Here is a 24633-nt window from a genome sequence, read left to right as displayed (position 1 = left end):
TTGACTAGCCTATCGGTCCCAAGCAAACGATTAACGTACCCCATTCTAGTCGAAATTCTAGTACTACACTATGTTTTTTTTTATCTAGTTCGTTTATTTGGGAGGCTCAATCGCGTTAGCTTTACGGAGCCGATAATTCATTGTTCACTGTGTGTAACAAAATTCACTTAATTCTATGTCTAGTAGGAGTTGGGCCGATTACTCGCGGCTTACTCGAGGTTAGAAGGGTACATTTTCGAAGGATAGGATCAGGGGAGGAGCTTGGGGTAGGGTTTCGTTGTCTCATCAGAGCGTTGTCGCCAGTATGAACGGTAGTGCTGTTCTAGCTTCGTCCGGAGTTCGACCGGCTATGGTGGGTGACCAGTGGGCGACGATGAGACTCATCGAGACGGGGGGACAAGACAAACAAAAACTAATAAAGAGAGACAAAAGACAAAAGGAATTAAATTCTTATACTAGACATTTGAAGAAAAACATAAACGGACTGCATATAGCAGAGATCACGGGTTGCCAACACGTCTCTGATAGGAACATAGGGTTGTCTTCCTTGGGCCTCGAGGGTATTCAAAAGTCGCTCTCTGGCGGCGTCATTATCCGTACATTGCCAAACTGCGTGTTCGATGTCATCGTAACCGTTTCCACACCGACAGATGTTGCTGTCCACGAGGTTTATTCTATTGAGATGAGCATCTAGCGAGTAGTGGTTGGACATAAGTCTACTCATCACGCGAATGAAGTCACGACTTAAGCCCAAGCCTTTAAACCACGCTCTCGAAGAAACATTAGGAATAATTGAATGTAACCACCGTCCAAGATTTCCAGTGTCCCAATCGGTTTGCCAACTCGAAAAGGTACTCTGACGCACTAAATGGTAAAATTCATCGTGTGAAATTTGCCTGTCATACAATTCGCCTTCCTGCGCGCCCACCTTTGCGAGAGAGTCCGCCTTCTCATTGCCTGGGATTGAGCAATGTGAGGGGACCCATACAAAGGTAATCATATATGATCTTTCGACCAGCACACACATCTGCTCCCTTACCTTTGAAAGGAAATAAGATGAGTGCCTACCTTGTTTCATCGACCGAATAGCCTCAATCGAACTGAGACTATCCGAGAAGATGAAGTAATGGTCTGTGGGCATATTGGAAATCATCCCCAATGCGAAGTTGATTGCTGCCAGCTCAGCAACAAAAACGGAACAAGGTTCCTGAAGTTTGCGGAAGGCGCTAGAGTTTTCATTGAAGACACCGAAGCCAGTGGATCCATTGAGACGGGACCCGTCTGTAAAATATCTTTTCATGCAATTGACTTGTTGGTACTTTTCAGTAAAAATACGCGGAATAATAATAGGTCGAAGTTGATCGGGAATCCCATGAGTTGCTTGTTTCATGGTCAGATCATATTCAATTGAGGAACTGCGATTGGTGAAGTGAACACGGTCTGGAGTATAACAAGGAAGACACATATCTGATGATATGTAGTGGTGGTAGATTCTCATAAATCGAGATTGTGTGTTCAGCCCAAGAATTTCTTCAAAATTAGCAATTATAAGTGTGTTCGTCACTCCGCATTTGATTAGTATTCTGAGAGAGAGCTCCCAGAAACGGTTCTGGAGGGGTGTTACTCCTGCCAGAACCTCGAGAATCATGTTATGCGTTGAGTGCATACAGCCTAGAGCAATACGCAGACAACGATATTGAATTCGTTCCAATTTTATTAGGTGACTTTTTCTTGCCGAGAGAAAGCAGAAAGAGCCGTACTCTAGAACAGAGAGAATAGTTGTTTTATAAAGCGTTATGAGGTCTCCCGGATGAGCACCCCACCATGTGCCGCAAATTGAACGGAGAAAGTTGATCCTCTGCTGACATTTTTGCTTCAAATACGTAATATGGGCATTCCAAGTGCACTTTGAATCAAACCAGACCCCAAGGTACTTGAAAGACAATGATTGAGTAATGTTTCTGCCCAAAAGATTAAGATGCATTTGGGCTGGGTACCGCTTTCGAGTAAACACTACCAGTTCAGTTTTCTGCGGCGAGAATTCGATCCCTAGATTCATAGCCCAAGAAGACAAGTTATCTAAGGAATTTTGCAATGGTCCTTGCAAGTCCACGGCATGTGGACCTCTTACGGAAACCACACCGTCATCTGCAAGTTGTCTAAGCGTGCATTGTTCTGCCAAACAGTTGTCGATATCTTTGACGTAAAAGTTATAAAGAAGAGGGCTGAGACATGAGCCTTGGGGCAGGCCCATGTAACTAATTCTGGAAGTTGTCAGTTTTCCAAGAGAAAAGTTCATTTGCTTTTCTGACAACAAATTGTACAAGAAATTATTTAAAATTCCAGAAAGTCCACATCTGTGCAGATTGTCTGACAGAATTTCAATGGAAACTGAATCAAAAGCCCCCTTAATGTCCAAGAATACTGAAGCCAATTGCTCCTTGTGCGCAAAGGCCAGTTGAATATCTGTGGAAAGCAGCGCTAGACAATCGTTTGTTCCTTTGCTCTTGCGGAACCCAAACTGTGTATTTGATAGCAAGTTATTTGATTCGACCCAGTGATCGAGTCTCCGAAGGATCATTTTCTCCAACAATTTCCTAATGCACGAAAGCATAGCAATCGGACGGTATGAGTTATGGTCAGACGCTGATTTGCCAGGTTTTTTAATGGCTATTACTTTGACCTGTCTCCATTCAGGCGGTACAATGTTGTTTTCTAGCAAGGAATTGAATAAATCTAGCAAGCGTCTTTTAGCGATATCTGGGAGATTTTTCAGAAGATTGAATTTAATCATATCGCTTCCCGGTGAGGAGTTGTTCGATGAAAGAAGAGCCATAGAGAAATCCAGCATTGAGAATGGTCTATCCAGAGAGCCGCCGCTAGGAGACGCTTCTCGAAGAATATTTTGTGCTGGAACTGAGTCCGGACAGACCTTTTTAGCGAAATCGAATATCCATCGGTTGGAGTATTCTTCACTCTCATTGAAAGATGAGCGGTTACGCATGTTGCGAGCCACCCTCCACAAGGTGTTCATTGAGGTTTCTCGTGAGAGTCCCTCGACGAAATTGCGCCAATAACCGCGTTTTTTTGCTTTGATTAATTGTTTCAGCTTTGTCTCAAGCTTTGAATATTCCTCGAAGTAAGTGGAGGTTTTGTGTCTACGAAAAGCTTTGAAAGCATCAGATTTTTCTACATACAATTTTGTGCATTCTTCGTCCCAACCAGGTGTGGCTGGTCTCCTTTTAAAGGGTGCACTTGGAACTTTTCTTTTTTGTGCTTCCAGTGAGCTTTTGTAAATCAAATCGGCTAGGAATCGATATTCTTCCAATGGTGGAAGCGCATCTATTGATTCGACACCGATTGTCACCGCCGTTGCATATTTCTGCCAGTCGATGTTCCTTGTAAGATCAAATGGAACCCGAGATGGTTCTGCAGAGTGAGGGCCACACTTTATTGAAATGATGATTGGCAAATGATCGCTACCATGGGGATCATTGATAACCTTCCACTGACAATCCAATGATAGCGATCTTGAACACAAAGATAGGTCGAGTCGGCTTTCTCGAGCCGGAGGTTTTGCTATACGTGTCGCTTCACCAGTGTTCAAAATAGTCAAATTGAAATCGTCACATAAATCGTAAAAAATAGCCGCTCTATTGTCGTCATATAGATCGCCCCACCCAGTACCATGGGAGTTCATATCACCCAGAATTAATACTGGGGATGGAAGAATCGAAACTAGATTCCAGAGTTGACTACGGCTAATGGAGGTTCTTGGTGGAACGTATACTGAAGCTATGCAAAGATCTTTGTTCTTCACATTTATTTGGCAAGCGACGATTTCGACGCCTGATAGAGCAGGAAGGGAAATTTTGTAGAAAGGGTAGCACTTTTTGATCCCTAAAAGTACTCCTCCATAAGAATCGTCTCTATCCAGGCGAATAATGTTAAAATCGTGGAAGTTGAGTTCTTTATCGGAAGAAAGCCATGTTTCACAGAGAGCAAATATATCACAATCAGAATTGTGAAGTAAAAATTTGAACGAGTCTAGTTTAGGCACTAGACTACGGCAGTTCCACTGTAGCACAGTGATCATATCTTCAACCTCGTTAGACGAATTATCCATCGAAAGATATGATTGATGCAAGGAGGGGCCATGAAACAGTCAATTGCTTAAGATATGATTCTAACGTTGGAAGCAAGGCAGAAACTAAGCTTCTTAGAGGGTCTTGTATGTTGAACATGTTTAATATGAATTCCACAATGTCCGAAAAAGCTAGCAAACCTCGTTCGGACTTGGATTTCTTTTGAGAAGTTTGAGGAGCAGCTTTTTTATTTTTTTTATCTTTGTTGGGCAATGGCGGAAAATTCTTGCTGCATCCAGGGATTGGATCAACAGGAGCCTTCGGTTTTGTTTTTTCATCCCCATTACCCTGGGAATTTGGCAATCGTCTGGAGGTGACTTTAGTTTTCTTACGGCGCACTTTCGGGGAGGGGCATTTTCTTTTTGAGGAACCGTCTATTTTTGAAGGTGCGTGTACCACCGTAGAATCACCTTCATCGGATGAGTCAGAGTCCGATTCTTCAACTGACAAAACCGAAAATTGGTTTGCATCTTGGACGGCTGATGCAGCCTTCAACATTTGAGCATATGTCTGCTTGGAGCGTCCAGAGATTGAACGCTGCACTTTATCGGAGTGCTGTTTGTACATCGGGCACTCCTGCAAGGGGTGAGGATTCTCGCCACAGTAAGCGCATTTTACTGATTCTTTGTGGCAAGAATCCTCTTTGTGGTTTTCACCATATTTGCCACAACGAGTTTTGTTGCCGCAATGGCTGGCCGAGTGTCCCAGCCTTTTGCAGTTGGTACAATTATATACCCTCTGTACAAACAACCGCACCGGAAAAAAAGCACCATCAATTTTAACAAAGTTTGGGAGAACTGAACCTGCGAAAGTCACCCGGAACGAGTCTGAATGTTTATAAACTTTTTTACCGTCTAGCAAAGATGCTGAATCCTACACTATGTTTGTTTTGATTCGCTATGAAAGTTTGACAGACAAAATGAGGGGTTCGTGGATTTTTTTATGTTTCGAGGGGTGCATCGATTAGCTTGGGACCGAAGATAATACCAGAGCTGATCCAAAAAGTTGAGCACGTTTCTTCGGGACCTCTATGGTAATATCAAGCACTTCAAACCATTCACAGGATGCAAACTCTTCCTCTTAGCGATACAGGCAAATCAAAGGAAATAGCTCACATTTTTGAAATCGCTAGACTTAATGGGTATCAAGAAGAAGAAAAAAACAATTCAAGCAGTAATCGATAAAAGACCAAGGGATCATTTTAGGCGTATTTCGACAACTGAGGGTTTAAAACGGGTAGTGGTAAGATTCGACAAAAACATTACCAAACCATTGATTTCGAAGTTTAGAAGTTTTGGCCTAAATTTAGTATTCAGCAGCAGGACAAATCAGCTGAAGTCACTGTTAGGATCAAAAAAAGGTTCAATAAATGTCTTAGCCGGAGTCTACAAAATCTCATTGGTCAGGTGAAAAGAACTTTGGAAACTAGGTTTAAGGAACACATCGCAGAGGTAAAAAAGGCTAACAAAGAGATGGATAAAGGACTTCATTTTGAATTTAAATCCAAGGTTGCAGAACATATCGTTACAAAGGGGCACAATCTGACAAATGATAATATTAATATCCTACGAAGTGTTGGAAACTAGACGTAGCTGAATGTTTAGAAATATTTAAACATAATCCATTAACATTGCTTAATAGAGATCAAGGAAACGGATACTCGAGACTCTTTAGCATGCTACCTAAAACCACACATCGTAGCATGCATTTACCTGGTGGAGGCTGAATTTAGGTACCTGGTTAGGTAAATTGTGACATGGCAGTGGATACCTGCTGATTTTTTTAGTTCTTTTGATTAGTATATAACTCGTAGATAAAAGGTGGATTCTTCAGTGGTGTTGAGTACTTGGCAATGATAAAGTCTGCAAGTAGTAGACGAAATACGCGTATCTGTCAAAAGATAAGCAATTATAACGGAATTTAATGGAAATAAACCAACACACTTAAAGCAACAATCAATACGAAACTAACGATTTTAAATTGGCTCACCACTTTAGTAGCCTATTGGTCCCAAGCAAACGATTAACGTACCCTATTCTAGTTGAAATTCTATTACTACACTATGTTTGTTTTGATTCGCTATGAAAGTTTGACAGATAACATCAGGGGTGTGTGGATTCATGCAGAACATGCAGGGGTAAGTGAAATAGCTTGGGACTGCTTGGGACCGTTGTTCTGGTACTGAGTGAGCCAAAAATAATAATGATTTTCTTCGGGACCCAGTGGTCTTAGAGTTACCTCTATGCTTAAAGCTCTTCATAAAGGGATTCCGTTAAGAGGTTCGACAAATTTAATGGTTTTATGTGTTACTTTTCGAAATGGTTATTAACCTATTTAAATTCTATATTCTGCACAAAACTATTATCTGATTCTACTTAAACTCACAATAAACATATTCTTGTCTTTTTCTCGTAGTCTCGTCAAAATTTTCTTGATATTATTCTTAAAATTCACTTGCTATCCTTCTCACAATCCCCAAAAAATTCTCCTTCGAATTAACCACTTCATTCAAGCAGTTAAAATGACGTTTACTACTTGAACTTTGAAATAAAACATTATTTTGAGATTTTTTCTTCTAGAACCTCGAAAAAAGTAGCCAATATTTGTGCGTTTCATAAAAAAATAGAAATTAGTTGGTCCAGTTTTGTGAAATCCTGGCAGAAAGTCACGCCAAAACTGCTTGACAAAGTGGTCAATTGTCCTCTTCGTAACTCCTATGGAACTATTATAAGAATTAAATAGGAATTCAATTCAGAACATCATTTCTTCTCCCCAGAAATTCCTTAGAATTGATCTCAGAATTCCGATGGACATTATATCTGATTTAGCTTGGAATCGTGGTCAGAACTCCCTGTGGATTTTTACCAGAACTTGGTATTAATTCTTCTCGGCTTTTGTTTGAATTAAAGCCCGATTCAAAGTAAATTTGGACGCATTCAAGTGATCATAACTCAAGAATTAAACAACATACACGGTTGATCAAAACGTCAAACAAAAGGGTATTTATTCAGCTTTCAAACGATATATAACAAGTTATTACATTTCACCGTTTCGAACGAACTGTCGTACTTTACTTGTGATCGATGCCATCGTGATCTGCACAATCGCTGTTGACACTGTACCTGCGAACTTATTCCACTTTAAACGCATTTGTTGTGCATTTGTCACTTCTTTACCGCATTCTCCATTCCTTGCCAAATCATTAGTTTCCGAGCAAACTTATCAGAAAAAACAAATTTCTACCTGAAAGGGACATTCCCACGACCAGTTTCCAGGTAAAATTTTCGTCCGGGGATTTGTTTATAATCCATTTTGACATATGTTTCGTCATCCATTAAAATACAGCCATCAAATTTCGTCAAAACTCGTTCGTATAGTAATCGTGCTCGCTTTTTGGCAACTAAATTTTGTTTCAGGGAGCGATTCGGATGTTTACTGGCACAAAAAGACTTATATCCTTCTCTTGAAAGGATGTTACGCACGGTGGAAAGTTGGAATCGTATTTCTTTGCCAAATAACGTATGGAGACACCTGGGTTGCTTTTCACGTACCTCAATACCTTTCTCCTCAGCTCTTTGTCTCTAGTGCCACTTTTATGATAGATGCGCTGTGCTCTATCCACACTCAGAGTATCCTTATAACGTTTAATTACAAGACTCACCGTTGACTTTGGGAATTTTAACACTTTTGCTATTTTTAAGGCAGACCACGAATTTTCATAATCCGTAATTTCGGGATGCGTCGATCAATCGAGAAAAACTTTTCATCAATTTCTTCGTCAATGAAACATCAACAAATGCCTGTCAAACGTTTTTTGTTCCAACCACCAGGGGCGCGGTGGTGTATTAAACCGTGCGTCCAGATTTACTTTGAATCGAGCTTTAACATTTTAATTCCTTTTAACTTCTAAATATTTCATAGATATTCTACTCTGAATTTTTCTGATTTTTTTTTTCAATTGTTGGAGCCAAGAACATTTTTTAAGGTTGCTAAACATTGAAATCTTTCCACGACCAAAAATATGTTTTTTTTAATTCTAGGATCCAGTGTTGGGAAAATATCAAAACATCAAATCTCACCAAAGAAAAAGATCACGCTTGATTTTCGTAGTCAAAAATCAACAAGCAAACAACTGCGGTTGATATTGCAAGCTGTGATATCGCAGCTCGGAATATCAAGCTAACAAAACTCACCAGCTGCAAATCTCACCCAACTGTGCTGAGATTGAGTTTCATAATGTCCGCTTTACACCCGAACGCAACCGAAACTTCTATAACGGCTGGTAGCAGTCGCTTCGTGTCTGCCATCCGTGAAGAGCACAAGGAGATAGCGTTATTATACTTTTTCTTTCTAAGGCTCTGAACCATTTGGTGGATTATTTTAACTTTTGGTTAAAATTTGACAGATGAAAAGTTATCGATTAACCCTGCTATCCGAGCGTGGTTACTTCTGACAGACAAGAAGTTAAATTTTGACGACCGTGGCTCGAAAACCGGTCGATCGACAGCACGGGGATTTTCGAACATAAGAAATAACTTTCGAAATGTCACTTTTAACCACGAGTTAAATTTAACTCGGCAAATGGTTCACAGCCTAAGAAAACGAGGTGCAACGGAATCATTTATGTGTCGATCCAACTCTCAGCTTCAAATTTACACGTTGTGAATAGTATCGCAATATCAAAGGAGTTTGCAAAATAAATATCAAGCATGCTATTTTGCTCCAATATCAAGCGTAATTTGATAGTGTAAGGCATGCACTCGAAAAAAAAATGCACCAGCCAAAAGTGTTCGCCAAAAATTTATTTTAAGTCTTATTTTCTTGAAACTTTCAGGGGATGAACTAATACACATGGATTATGTTTCGGCATAATTACTTTATTCAATTTCCTTTCCATCGCTGAAAGCCCGCACCTTTCCCTTAAGACCCCTTATTACATTTTGTGCAATGGTGGAGCCGACCTTTTTGGTCACTTTCATCCATTCTTTCTTCAACTCCAGCTCGTTCTTAAACACCTTGGACGATTTTCGAACTTTGGCCTTCATTATGGTCCAAAATCTTTCCACCGGACGAATCTCTGGTGAATTTGGGGGGTTGCACAGTGGTTGAAAAGTCCATTTTGACGCTCTTAATTAATAGCACCATCGAGAGCGGATTTAGAGTAAGGACGTCTTCAGCAAAGTTGATGAGTATGACATGCTTCATATTTTGAAGGCATGGGTTTAATCCCCCTAAAAGTGAAATGAGAAAATTATTGTTTCACAATGTCGACGTCTTGACGTTTTCAGCAAAGTAGCAAAAATGATTACAAACAACTTTGCTCAAAACATAAAAGTCCTAAATTTCACTCAAATCGAGATAGAGTGCGTTGTTTGAGGACGGACCCCCCAAAAACACGTTTTTCATCAAAACACATATTTTTTTTAAATTTTAGGTCTTCATTATGTTCAACAAAGTTAATTGGTATACTAAAATACACATCGTTCAAGAACATACTATACCTGCATCATTTTAATAGGATGAGTTATTGATACATTTTCTTCTATTTTCCTCATATTTTGGCCTTACGTAGGTGCAAGGAGGTGCAGATGAAATCAGATGCATCTAAAATTACATCAAAAGAGCTTTCAAATGGTGGTAAATTTGTCCGTCCACGACCGTCTGCTGGAGAGTTATGATCAAAACAAACACCCGTCGATAGGCTTTATAGAAGTTATGTCAACAACAAGGGGATACTGTGTTTTATACCGCATAATAAATTCGTTTCCATAGTAACCGGCTCAATAAACAAATTTCCCACTTCTCAGAGCTTATCAAATTCAAGAACGGCACATTTTTTTTCAAAAGTTGTCTAGAAGGCAAAACTGAAGCATCAAGAACGAAAAAAAAAACTGTCAGTTAAACTTGTGAGTCGAAAAGTGTTTTTCCATAGTGCTCATCACTGTTTTTCATCAAGCGTGAAGCAATTCTAGATAAATATTTCAAAAGGTCCTATCTGCATTGATCGATTATCTTCATTGACTTTCTCTTCCATTAATAACTCAGCTGCAAAACCTGCAACAACGCTCTCTATCTCGATTTGAGTGAAATTTAGGACTTTTATGTTCTGAGCAAAGTTGTTTGTAATCATTTTTGCTACAACTTTGCTGAAGACGTCAACCATTTATCTCGACATTGTGAAAAAATAAATTTTTCATTTCACTTTTAGGGGGATTAATCAAAAAACCCATGCTTTCAAAATATGAAGCATGTCATACTCATCAACTTTGCTCAAAACGTCCTTACTCTAAATCCGCTCTCGATGGTGCTATTAATTAAGAGCGTCAAAATGGACTTTTCAACCACTGTGCGTTGGCGGTTTTTGGTACAAATACAACGTTATTGTCTCTGTTCCAATCCAACGTCGATCGCGCGTAATGGCATGATGCCAGGTCCGGCCAAAATAATGTCTCGCCTCCGTGGGACCGCAGGAAGGGCAACAGACGCTTCTGGAGGCACTCGGTGCGGTAAATTTCGCTGTTGATGGTACCCATTGTGATGTACGGTTTACTCAGTTTACCGCATTGGCATATGGCCTGCCAGAGCAAGTATTTTTTGGCGAATGTGTCCACTTTCTTCTTTCTTTATGTCTTCCGGAACATCAAACCGTGATTTGGCAACGTAGAACTCCAGCCCCGGTATCTGCTTTGCGTCTGCCTTGATGTAGGTTTTGTTAACCACTCTCGATACAGCTTCCTTGCGCGGGATTTGGCCGCCGTGCTTTGTTGATCACGCCGGTTCGGTGCCTTCCGGACCTTGATTACACGAACCTGCTGAACGAACCAGGCGGAACACTTTGCCTTCAGAGCCGCGTCGCGAATCGTAAGATTCGGATTACGCTTGAAATAATCCAACATTTTCCGGGCTTTCACAGGGTCAGCTGTATTCGACTTTCTTCCACTTCCAGCCCGCCGCTCGGTCGTCTGGGACTTCTTAAACGATTTTACCACCCGAGACACAGTTGAATGGGTGATTCCCAGTTGTCTTCCGATCCATCTCATGGTTGCAGTCGGCTTTTCCATGACGGCGCGCAAAATTCTCCGGCGATTTTCTTCTTGTTTCGATGACATCTCAATAACCACTAAACCGATTGTTATGAAATTTTGCACATGTAAACAATTCACTCCAAACTAGTTATATTCTGATTTGCACTTATTTTGTTATCTCAAAATTGTCGAAACTCCATATGGAACTGATATGCGATTATAGGCATTACAGAACATGGAACTTCATTTGCGCACTGACATTATATGAAGTGATATTGTGAAAATCAGCATGTTGTTGATATTGGTATAAACTTTTTTTTAGTTCAGACTACGTAGTGTTCCAACATTCTCTTACGCTGAGATTTCGAACAACTTTGTCTAGATCTCATTTGTATCAAGTTCTAAAACAATTTCTCAATTCAATCGCTCACTTTTTGCAATTCGGTTTAATGACCCATCCAATAGCGTTCGGCCTTGTGACCATACATATATTTCAGAACTTAGTTGCTCAGTAAGTTCTAGGGCTTTGCATTAATAAGAGGTCTTGAGATTGGATATATTTATTTTGCCCGCTATTAATTTCAAAAAAATTGCACGTTTAAAAAAAATCTAATCATTGTAAACTTCCGTTTTTGCTGAATATGTTAAACCGAGAAATTTTTGATAATTGAACTGGGAAAACCGGGAATTTCAAAATAAAAATTCACTGTCCAGAATATAGTTCATTGAATCGAATTTATGGAAACTATTTCAGGAAAAAAGATTACAATTCTTCGGGAAGGAAGTTCACAGAGCATACAGAGACAAAATTTGCCTTCCTCTCATGGATGAAGTAAACAAATGTTTTGGTAGTTTATAGAAATATTTTAACCTAAAAAAATCTATATTCACCGAACTTTAGAAAGAAAGTGCACAGTACAACCAAAAAGATGCTTTAAATTCAAATGGAAACTACCTAGAAATTCAATCCTAAATTTACACGACATGGAACAACTGGAAGAATATAAAAAAAAATCAATCATAAAGACACTGCTTCGATATGCCCGCGCTTAGGCAGTTGGGGTCCACGGCAAACTTTCGATTGCTGTTCGGAATAATCGAAACACTACTTCCTTTTCAATGTAAACTAATGACAGATTTATTCGGGCAAAAAAATGTACAACTGTTGCTTCCTTTTTCAAAAGTTTAACTGTCGTTTTTGTATTGGCTATCGTCGAAATCTACGTACGTGTTCTCCAGACGTGATACCGATGTTATCTAGTTAATTTCCTAAACGTCATAAACATTCCATGGATCAAAACAGCATCACATTGAATCGGGTTTTTAAAATAATTATAATAGCATTTACATTCTAGAAATTTAATTCTCGCGACTTGCTTCCACTTTTGTTTGAAATTGTAATTTATCTACCTAGTTGTCTTTTCTGCGTTGAATCGGAACTCCTTCGATTATGGTTTATATTTCGATTTTTACTCCTGTGGCTTTCTGTTCGACTGGTGATGAGAATTTTTGTAGTTTAAAATAAGCGTTTCTGTACGTTTCGCAAAACAGGAATCATCGCCTTTCTGTTTCCTCGTGCGGGGCGTTGTTCATACCGTCACCGTTCAACCGTGCCGGTGGATTTCCCGGCGGTGGAGCTTGAAGCATCAACGGTGCTCCGGAAGTCGAATCAACGAGGGCCATCTCGTTGCCGTAGTCTTCTTCCGGGAAGTCATGATCACAGTGATGCTCGCCGCAGACCTTACACTCGTACAGGTTTGGTTTCAGAGTGCTGAGGATTTTCTGCAGAATTGGATTTCAGTTAGATCAATAGGGTACTTTGAGAAGTGATATTTGTGTTACCTGTCCTAACGTAGCTCCTTCGGCTCGAGCAATTTGGTAGATGGCAAACGCTGGAATACAGATCAACGAGGCGGCTGTGATGGCCCAGCCTAGGCCATGAGCCCAGCCCGGGTAGATGTACTTGCCGTTATGATACGTCGGAGCTTCGTAGTTGATCAAGCTGAAGATCCACAGTGACTGGGATGGGGGGATAAGGTTAGTTACAAACGGTGGGTTTAGTCGCTTTTTGGTCAACTTACGATTAGCATTGCCGGTACGGCGACTAGCAGGCAAAACCGGAGATAGAAAGACGGGTACTTTCCGGTCATCTGCTTGACGTTCTTCGATAACCGATTGATTCCGTAGAACCAAGCAATGGCGACGGTTTCAAAGAATGCCAAGAACATGATCGAAATCGATGCCGCATAGTGGTCAATCAGTTGGAAGAAATAGATACCACCTTGTATCAAATTGGGCAGCCCGGCGAAGAAGGAAACCCCACAGACGATTAACACGAGCAGTTCGTGGTAGACTAGTTTTCGCTTGATCCACCGAGGAAAACCGTCCTGGATCGAAGTGACCACCACCTCAACGATGGCGAACTGAAAATCAATTTAATTAGCGGATCTGGCTCGAATTGTGCTAAATAGTGTTTGAGTCTCACCTGACTGTTCAAACCCAGACACAGCAGCATGAAGAAGAACAGAACGGCCCACATCTGTGCTGCCGGCATCTTGGCCAGTGCTTGAGGATATACCACAAAGATCAAGCCTGGACCTCCACTGATCACGTCCTCCACGGTTGTATTTTGTTCCAGTGCAATGTTTCCGATGGTTGCGAATGCAAAGATACCTACCAGTAGACTAGTGATGGCATTCACAAACGACACGGCCAGCGTGTCGTGCAGAATGTTGTTGTTGTATTTATTGTAGCTGGCAAAGGATATCATCGAACCGAATGCGATACCTATCGAATTGAAGTTCTGCGCTGCTGCATTGATCCAGACCTATTGTTCAAACAAACTATTATGACGTACGAATGTGGTTTTGAATTCACATTTACGGTACTTACATTCGCCCGACCGAGCTCCTCCCAGTTGGGGCGGAAAAAGTAGTTCAGACCTTTGTCGGCCCCTTCCAGCGTGAGCGATCGACCCAGGAAGACGATGATCAGCACAAACGGCAACGTCGCCGTCAGGTATCGCACCTTGGCCGACGACTTGATCGACTTCCAGATGGCAAAGTAGATTAGGATCCAGGCGCAAACCAGGCATGCCACCAGTTCCCATCGAAGTCCACCGGGGTACTCGATACCGTGACTGATCTGAAGGACTTTGTTCCTGTGGGAAGCGAAATTCGGTTAGTAAGTAATGGTGGCGAATGCAATGGGATCGAAATCGTTGACTAACTCGAAGAATTCTTCGGTGGGTGTTCGAGACATTTCCGGTCGAGTGATGTTCTGCTTCATGCGCTCCGGGATCCAGCAGTCCGGGGTGTTCCACCGGTGGGAGCAATCAACCCACGGTAGATCCGGCCGAAATGATGTGAAGAAGTAGTAGATGGCATAGGCGATGATTACGCTGTAGTACGTCGACATGAGAAAGGAAACGACCACGCTCGCCAGACCGGTGCCTGTGGAATAAGGAAAGAAATGTATTGAATAAGATTGCTGACTGGACAAAATTCCAACCCATACCGTCTGCACGTAACCTCTTACATAAACCCAGAACAAATATTTGCTCCCAACCCATGTATTTAAATTTGTCATGATTTATAGTGACAGTTTTCCTCCATGCAGGTAACAATTGTCAATATGGCAAGATCAGTTTCCAGCAGGACTATAATACGTCTGCGGTATCCGCGGTGTCGCGCGACCACGGCCATGAATTATTAATGCTTTGTTGTTTTCATCCAACTACTTAGCAACTCATTGTCACATCATCGTTGCTCCACGCCGCCACGGGTAATTCGGTCTCCGTGTGAGTGCACAAACGACAGAACTATACAAACCTAGTCGAAGCCGGTAAATATAGGTTCCAATCCAATACCGACGACACTCTGTCTGAGTGGGAACATATCACACGCCTGGAGGGCTATTAAGTATGCAAAATTTATTCCTACCGCCAGAAATGAGGATTAATTAGTTAAGCATCATACGACGAATAATAATCGCAATAAAGTCGGTGGTTACGGGTGCGAACTATCAACAGCTAATACTCATTACCATCGATAATGAAAATCAGTGTGTTTATTGGTTTGTATGCACTGTGTTCCATAGTTGCGGTTTGAATTTAAAATTGAAACAGCAACTCCTGGAAAGAATTTCCAAGAGAGTGACTCGTAAATTGATATTTAATGGAATATTAATTACCGTCCCTACCAAATGGGATCATTTTGCTATTGGGAATCAATCGTTGTTTTTCACATTAGCATTATCACGATCAACGTGAATTTGCTTTTGTGTCCGGATCATGGGTGGTTGGGCGTGATTTACGGTCGCGTTGACCTTCAGACGAACGGACGGATAGGAGCGTGTTGGTTTTCATTCATAACCAACCATGCAACCGCCCCGCCCGCTGACGCCTCCATCAACACGTGCCTGCAGTTTTGAGTTTCATTCATGAAATAAACTTCTTTTTTTCTCATTTCACCTAACAACGGTGAGCGGTGAGCTGTACCTATGACATCGGAAATCATTTTCTACGCTGGCCTATTGTATAATTTACAGACGCGCCTTTTTACGAGCTTACTACTGTCGTACAGAAGTTTTAAATTTGTGTGTTCATTTGCGATTATGTTAATTGCTTAATTAAGCTGTGTAACTGAACGGCTGGGAGGCCAGTGGCATCAGCACTACCTAAATCATCACCAGTCGTTAAATTATCGACAAATGATTTCAGCTTCCCGGGGTATCGTCAGGCGACGAACCTTTGCTATAGGTGAATGTCAACACAAAATCGTGGCTGTTATATAAAAACGGGGTGTAGGAAAGTGAAAAATTGGTTTAGAATTTATTTAGATCCAGGGAAAACTTCTTGGACTAGAATATGTTTTTAAAAATACATGACATGGACCAATTCTAGGTTCTGCGACGTATTTCAGTGTCAAGGCGTCATACTAAGGAAAATTTGGAATATTGCGGACTTGGCTCTTTATTAAAATCCAAATTTTCTGCATCATTTGAGTTTCGACGAATTCCGGACTTATAAATATGTTTAATATTATAATCTAGAAAGATTTGCAAGGTTTTGTACTCCTGAGACTGTTAAAAATTTTGTTTAAAACCCCAGTCGTAAAATAAAAAATCAAGGTTGCGGGTCATATGAAATTTAATTGATTTTGGACTTCGAAACAGCTTAATTAAAATCTTGGAATATGGCAAAAACAAATCAAGGTCAGAGGCAAACATACTCAAGATCCTGAACAGTGTTGGAAATATCGCTAGAAGTTCGTTATCGTAAGCGAGATGTTTTCACTAGGGAAATTTTCTATGGGAATTTCGCAAAGCGTTATTTCCCGAGCGAACTTTCTTGTTTGAGATTGAAAGGAACTTATCTCACTCCCACTTTGACTAACTTTCAAGAGAGAGAGCGTAATTCAATTCTCTTCAATGAAGTTTAGGCCCGGAATTCAGCTGCTGGACTTCGAAAATATATCATGATCCCAGTGGTTGTAGATTTGGGGTTTTATAAAATTTCTTAAAATATAACCACCCCTATTCTCTATTCCGTTCGAAACGGATTTCTCATACAAAAAATAAATCGTATGCGAAATCCGTTTCGAGAATAGCGGTAAATAAATAAAAGTCAAAAGGTACAACACAATAAACATTTTATCTTCCGCTATCCAATAAGCCTCTTCCACCAGAACGGGAGCCGCTACCAGTGGTTTTATTGTATGGCAGATTTGCCAACGAGGGTCAGAGCGCTTCCATTGCAGCAATGGACGCAAAACGTGGTCATCACTCACACACTCATCACGAAACGGTTGCTTTCCAAAGTCGACGACGCATCGACTGAAAGAACTGCTGATCAAGAGCAATGAGAAGGAACCGGACGAAATAAAACAGCCGATTAATAGTAATTGTAGATTTAATGGTTTTCACCCAATTACATTAGATGAACATAAAAATATTTGCTTTTCATTAGGAAAAACGGCTGGAGTAGATAATGTTAATGCTAGAGTTATTCAAGATTGCTTTCATGTCATTCGACACACTCTGCGGGACCTTATTAATCAATCATTGCAATCTGGGCACGTGCCGCATATTTGGAAAGAATCTTAAGTTGTTCCTATACAAAAAGTTGCTGGGACGATTAAAGCCGAAGGGTTTCGTCCCATCAACATGTTGCACACATTAGAGAAAATTTTAGAACTTGTTGTAAAAAGTCAGCTGTTAGAATATTTAAATAGTAACTGTTTGTTGATACCGGAACAATCGGGATACCGGGAAGGCCATTCTTGTGAAACCGCGTTAAACTTAGTGTTAGCTAAATGGAAAGAAAATTTGCAGCATAAAGATACGATTGTTGCTGTGTTTTTGGATCTAAAACGCGCTTTTGAGACAATTTCTAGGCCCTTATTGTTGAGAGCAATCAAGCGCTTTGGAATTTCGGGTTCTGCACACAAATGGTTTGAAAGCTATTTATCTGACAGAACACAAAGGGCTGTTTTCAATGATTTTGTATCTTGTCCCGTTGACAATGACTTTGGAGTGCCTCAGGGAAGTGTATTAGGGCCCCTTATATTTATTATGTATATTAATGACATGCGACGAGTTTTACGGTTTTCTGATATTAATCTTTTTGCTGACGATACTGTGTTATTCATTGCAGCTAAATATTTAGAAGAAGCCGTTTCACGCTTGAATGAAGATTTGCGTTCTCTAAGTAGATGGTTGAAGTATAAACAATTGAAATTGAATATAAGTAAAACTAAATTCATGGTAATTTCGCGGAATCGTGTAGATGATGATGTCTCTGTTGTTATTGATGATGAGACAATTGATCGCGTTCAGGAAACTAAATATCTTGGCGTGATTATTGATGATAAACTCAAGTTCAATTCTCATATTGACAATGTCATCAAGAAAATTGCCAAGAAGTATGGAATTCTATGTCGCTTGAAAAACGATTTAACTATTGGTAGTAAAATACAGTTATACAAATCAATCATCTCCCCTCATCTAGACTTTTGCCCTTCCATTTTATTTTTGGCCAATAAAACACAAATATCGAGATTACAGCGTTTGCAGAATAAAGTAATGCGTTTGATTTTAGGATGTAATAGATTCACTTCCTCAACTTTTATGCTGGATGCTTTGCAATGGCTGTCAGTGAAGCAAAGAATTGTGTTTTTGACTATGGTGTTCATTTTTAAAGTAGTTAACGGTTTGCTGCCTCGATATTTGTGTGATCGGATTGAAAGAGGAAGTGATTTTCATAGATATAACACTAGAAACGCGGATGAAGTAAGAACACCACATCTTTTGAATAATACTTCACAAAATTCATTATTTTTCAAAGGTATAAATGTTTTCAATTCGATGCCTAGACACATCAAGCGTGCAACTACACTTACAGAATTTAAGAGACGCTGCATTTCACATGTAAAAGCTGTTTATTGAGCAGTTAAATTTTTATGAATGGATAAATAATGTATCTTGACAAAGTTATCACTAACGGATTATTTTGTATGGAGACTGTCATCAAGACATTTTAGTAATTTGTGTAGCATATACAAAAAACTACATTGTTTGCCTCGATGGTGATGATGGATTTTTAGTTTTTTTTGATTTTGTAGTAGTAATAGTAAAAATAGCTTTGAGTAGTCTACAATGGTTTGAGCCTCGCGCGCGGAATACAGGTATAAATGACTAATACGTGGAAACTGTGGCAAAAGCCTTGAATTAGTAAAGGGTTGGCTGGAAGTCGTTTCCTTGGATATAGTCCTGGAACTGCGGAAGCTTAAACGTGTAAATCCCAGGTCACGTGTAAATGGAAGTATTGTCGAGGACTATACTTGGTCTTTTGATAACTAGTTACACCTTTGAATGTTTTTGGTTGTGGCCTATAGCATATTTAACAGGACATTTATATCTGTAATTGTAACCAGCTCGACTTTGTTTGCAAACTTGGTTAAAATGTTTATATTTAATTATCTTAAAGATAACTCGTCCAGCTCAAACCTTTGTAGGGGTAAAAGGTGGGACCATCATCATCAACATCACCACACAATGGTTGGTGCCGAGTAAACAGACGATCGCGTGACACACATTGAGAGTGGTCTGCTTCTGTCGACAGCCGAGTGAACATTCCAATGTATTTGATTATCAAATATATTTATTAAATTCACCGAATAGAATCTGGTATTGGTTGTAATATTTATTTCCCATAAATAGCGGTAACTTAATAATTTACTTGGTGATCAAGCCAATAATTGTCCAGTAAAGTGTAGTACCAAATCTGTAGAATCACGTCTTAAACATTATTTATTGTCTAACTTACTTTATTTCTATCACTCCAACCCTGTCGGAAACTTTTCTGAAAAACTCCTGAAAGGTTAGGGAATAACAGGAAATTTATTTTTCATGATTGATTTGGTGTTGACATAAAATTGAATCAATCTATGAAAATGATAGGATGGTTACAACTTGCGAAAATTTCACGCGTTTATAGGTAATTGTACCCCAAGCAGCAAACTTCCATCGTAGTTGCTGCAATTTAATTGTGACTGCAATATGTTAGACACAAGTAACCACAATTGTTCAGTGACAACTACCGACAGGCTTTTATATGTTTGCCTTTCTTACAAAGAAGGGTATACATATTGCTTGGAAAACCTACTTTCGATCTGATGCCTGGAGGGCCTGTCATATACCATTCGACTCAGCTTAACGATATCTGTTGAATGCCTGTATGTGTAAGTTATACAGTTTTTGGAAACGCATTTCTCGAAAATTTAGACAATAAGCGCCAAATGAAAGATACCTTGGTTCCTTTAATATTGATATATAATACCTTGGTTCCTTGAATATTGATATATAATAATATTGAATATAATACCTCGGTGGTATTAATGAATCAGGAAACCGAGAAAACCGTTAAAAAAATCGGGAAAAGCCTGTGAATTTCGACGACAAATCGGAAAAAATATGCTTCGTCCTCTTAAAAAAAAAAGATTATGGACCTTGAAAAATGTTCAAGACCATTCTGTGTTGTGTATTTATTTATTTATTTATATATTTAAATCTTCAACATAATGTTGTACAGATATTTTATAGGCTAGGTGTCGAATTCTATGTCTGTAAGTAGACTTACTAATGTTAAAATCATATACATCAAACGTTTCATTAAACACACGACAGCACAAAGTCTCCACGGTTCGTTGAATCCATAGTTGGTCCGATGAGTAGGTTGCCACAGAAGCATGTAACTACGTAGAACTCTTTGAGGAGCATTGATGTAGATTTGGCTCACAAGAGAGTTGCAATCCACGTCACCGTTAAGCAATCCAAACACGAAGAGTCGCTGAAGTAGTTTCCTCCTTGCTGCCAACGAGTCCAGGTCAATCAGCCTGCACCGTTCTTCGTAAGGCGGCAAATTTACCGAATCGTTCCAGGGCAGAACACGTAAAGCGTATCTTACGAAGTTTCGCTGAATGGCTTCGATTCTGTTAGCTTGAATAGCGTGAAAGGGTGCCCACACAACAACAGCATACTCTAGAAGACTGCGGACGAGAGCACAGTATAGTGATTTCAGCGCGTAGATGTCCTGGAATGCGTTTGTGTTTCGTTTCAAGAAACCTAATGTGGCGAATGCTTTAGCAGTTATCATGGAGATGTGCTCATTGAATCTGACTTTAGAGTCGATGATAACACCCAAATCCTTAACTGAAGAAACGAAGAGCAAACTACTGAGTACTATCCTATAGTAATGTCGTAAGGGCTCGCGTGAACGACTAAAAGATGTTGCGTAGCATTTTGTGACATTAACCTGCATACCGTTCAATGTACACCAGCGCAAAAGGGAATCAATATCCTTCTGGAGTGCGCAGCAGTCAATTCTTGACTTAATTGTACGAAAGATCTTTAAGTCATCGGTGAACATAAGTTTCGAAAAACATAGTCGACTACACAGATCGTTCACGAACAGGACGAAAATTAAAGGCCCCAAATGGCTACCTTGGGAACACCAGAGGGTATCTCGAAACTAGGCGAATTAACACCGTTAATGCTCACATAGGCTGAGCGGTCAGTTAAGTAAGACTGTAGCCACTTCGTGGCCCAATTAAGTAATCCCATGCACCTCATTTTGTCCACTGCAAGCACATGTGGAACCCTATCGAACGCCTTACTGAAGTCCACGTAGATCGCATCAACTTGTCGTCGTTTTTCAATGGAGTTGATCAGCGAGTTGACAAACACCATTAAGTTGGTTGTTGTAGAGCGTTTCCTCACGAAGCCGTGCTGATGTTCGGTAATTATTGGCCTAACCGCTTGATATACGACCTCATATACGATCTTCTCCAGAGCTTTTGGGAGGCAGCTTAGAATCGAAATTCCGCGATAATTTTCAACGTTGTGGATGTTTCCAGCTTTGTGAATAGGTGTGATGTATATTCATCACGATCAATTGTGATCAGTATAAAAAAAAAAAAAAACAAATCTCACCAATTCCCAAGATCATGCTTGATTTTCATAGACAAGCAAGCAACTACAGATGATATTACAAGCTGTGATATCGTAGCTGTGAATATCAAGCAACAAAACTCACCAGCTACAATTTTAACCAAACCGTGGTGAGTTTGAGTTTCATGATGTTTGCTTTACACCCAAACGCAACCGTAGCTTCCATAACGGCTGGCAGCAGCTGCTTTGTGTCGGCCATCGGTGAAGAGTAAAGAGAGACAGCAAACTAGACTTTCTCTTTCTAAGAAAACGATGTACATCGGAATCATTTTTGTGTCGAGTAAACTGTCAGCTTAATTTTTGCATGTTGTAAATAGCCTCGCAATATCAAAAAGCTTATAAAATCAATATCAAGCATGCTATATTGTTCCAATATCACGCGTGATATTGAGAGCGTATGAAAGTGGAAAAAAATCATTTGATTGATGATTTTGCCAACACTGATTGTGGCACCCCTAGATTAGATTAGATTTTCAGGATAAGGAAATCAAAATTAATTGCCAGGATATTTCAGTATGAATTCTAGGCATGACACTAGTATTTCAGAGAAAATCCTCAGAGGAGTTTTGACTAGAGCTCCTAGTCAATTGCGGGAAGAGTTCCAAGGTAATTGTGAGAAGAGCACCAGCAAAATTTTAAGGAATCAGAGTAAAGGGTGATACGGTCAAAATTTGGTCAATATCAACTTGACGTATTTCTTTAAATTTTGCATTTAAAAAACCTGAACACCCCTCATTTTGAAGGTGTGTGTGTGTAGAATGTTGCTCCTATTTTGATTTTGGAATTCACTCTTCAGTTGTCAAAATGCCGTCCAAGCAAGAAGAGCAGCGTATCAAAATTTTGCTCGCGCATCGCGAAAATCCGAGCTACTCGCACGCAAAGTTGGCAAAATCGCTAAAAGTTGCCAAATCAACCGTTACAAATGTAATTAAAGTGTTTGGGGAACGTTTGTCGACAGCCAGGAAGTCTGGATCGGGGGGAAATCGAAAACCGGAAGCCGCTGAGACGACAAAGAGAGTTGCCGGTAGTTTCAAGCGAAACCCTAACCTCTCTCTATGAGATGCCGCAAATAAGCTGGGTGTATCGTCTACAACCGTGCATCGAGCCAAAAAACGAGCCGGACTATCGACTTACAAGAAGGTAGTGACTCCAAATCGCGATGATAAACAAAATACGACGGCCAAAGCGCGATCCCGGAGGCTGTACACGACGATGCTGACGAAGTTTGACTGCGTGGTAATGGACGACGAAACCTACGTCAAAGCCGACTACAAGCAGCTTCCGGGACAGGAGTTTTATACGGCAAAAGGAAGGGGAAAGGTAGCAGATGTTTTCAAGCACATGAAACTGTCAAAGTTCGCAAAGAAATATCTGGTTTGGCAAGCCATCTGTACCTGTGGCTTGAAAAGCAGCATTTTCATAGCTTCCGGGACTGTCAACCAAGAAATTTACGTGAAAGAGTGTTTGAATAAACGTCTGCTGCCTTTCCTGAAGAAACACGGTTGTTCCGTACTGTTTTGGCCGGATTTGGCATCTTGCCATTACGGTAAAAAGGCCATGGAGTGGTACGCCGCCAACAACGTGCAGGTGGTTCCCAAGGACAAGAACCCTCCCAACACGCCAGAGCTCCGCCCAATTGAGAAATACTGGGCTATTGTCAAGCGGAACCTAAAGAAGACCAAAAAAACTGCTAAGGGCGAGCAGCAGTTCAAGGCAAACTGGCTTTCTGCGGCGAAGAAGGTGGACAAGGTGGCTGTACAAAATCTGATGGCAGGGGTCAAGCGTAAGGCCCGGCAATTCGGATTTGGAAAAGCGGAAGCCTAACTGAATATTTTTTCCTGAATTTTATACTAATTGAACTTGAAAAAGAAATTTAATTTGATTTTTTAAATAAACGATTTCACCGATTTACACGCGTTTTCCCTTGACCAAATTTTGACCGTATCACCCTTTATAATGTTTAGGTAGTTCTGAGGAAAATTCTATGACGATTGTTAAACGAATTGCAGGTAATTTTTTCGTGATTATTCTAATTTTGTTCAGACAAGAATTACAAGAAAGTTCTTATGGAAATTTCGTGGGTATTGAATTCTGAGGAAATTCGAATGAAAGCTTCAAGTGGATTCTAAGGAGAATTCCAAGTGACTTTTCAAAAGATTTCCGAGTAGAAGTTCAAGATAATTCTGAGCAGGATTTCAATAAATTTTAATAATCCCGGAGACGAACCAGCCCAGGGCTAAACGTCTCCTTAATAAAGATAAAAAAAATAATTTGACAAATGTATCGATTTTTGCAAATCATTTGAAGTTACTTCATTTTCCTAGTACAATGATATTTTCAAGTTCCACAGTTCATCGAAAATTAAAATAAAATAAGTAGGTACTTTACTATTTTACACATACATAAAAAATTGAACGCTAGCCCCATACTAAAGTACAGCCTAGGGACGCTTATATGATGATTTTAGCCAATTATCTTTTTTTTTTAAATAGTCGCACTGCTCCAAAATTGTTGATTATTTTTATTTCAATCACATTTTTAATGCATGCTACGAATACGCAATTACCTCATTACCCATGAAGAACCAAATTAATAAAAATTCGAAGAGAGTATTAGGATGAACTCCTTGATTTTTTTTGAGTGTTTTGTAGAGGTTGTCTGGACTTTAATTTAAAACAAATGTATTTTAGTGGAATTCTGAAATAAACTCTGTGAAAAGAAGTGATTTTAAAGGAAATGCTTGAGAAGTTTCCAGGGAGTTAAGGAAAATAAACTATAATTCTAGGAAAAAATGAGGAAAATACTTCTTCTTCTTTTTCTTCTTCTTCTTCTTCTTCTATTTCTTATTCTTCGCATTTCAATCATCCAACAGATTTGCAGTCTTGGACAAAGTTGTTTAGTTTACAAAGAACCAGCTTATGGTGGTTTCTGATTAGTTCGTATTTCTGCTGCAT

The 24633-nt window shown here is 39.9% G+C and overlaps 1 protein-coding gene across 4 annotated transcripts in view; it reads right to left on the bottom strand.

Annotated features, from left to right (window-relative positions):
• Positions 1 to 12283: 12283 nt before the first annotated feature.
• The window catches only part of ine (inebriated), a 76340-nt gene continuing 63990 nt past the window's right edge, over positions 12284 to 24633 (bottom strand). For all 4 annotated transcript variants that reach the window (XM_065222063.1, XM_065222071.1, XM_065222077.1 and 1 more), the window contains 6 exons: positions 14400 to 14622; positions 14063 to 14330; positions 13656 to 13997; positions 13252 to 13593; positions 13013 to 13189; positions 12284 to 12952 (listed from right to left, as the gene is read on the bottom strand). In XM_065222063.1, the coding sequence (XP_065078135.1) occupies positions 12725 to 12952; positions 13013 to 13189; positions 13252 to 13593; positions 13656 to 13997; positions 14063 to 14330; positions 14400 to 14622 (1580 nt within the window). In that variant the 3' untranslated portion in view covers positions 12284 to 12724. The remainder of the gene's footprint in view (positions 12953 to 13012; positions 13190 to 13251; positions 13594 to 13655; positions 13998 to 14062; positions 14331 to 14399; positions 14623 to 24633) is intronic.

This window comes from Ochlerotatus camptorhynchus, unplaced genomic scaffold, assembly GCF_037179485.1.
Source record: "Ochlerotatus camptorhynchus isolate MF236.1 unplaced genomic scaffold, CSIRO-AGI_Acam_v1.1 ptg000014l, whole genome shotgun sequence".
NCBI classification, from domain to species: domain Eukaryota; kingdom Metazoa; phylum Arthropoda; class Insecta; order Diptera; family Culicidae; genus Ochlerotatus; species Ochlerotatus camptorhynchus.
Note: the sequence above shows the minus strand (reverse complement) of the source record. Positions and strands in the feature narration are given on the sequence as shown.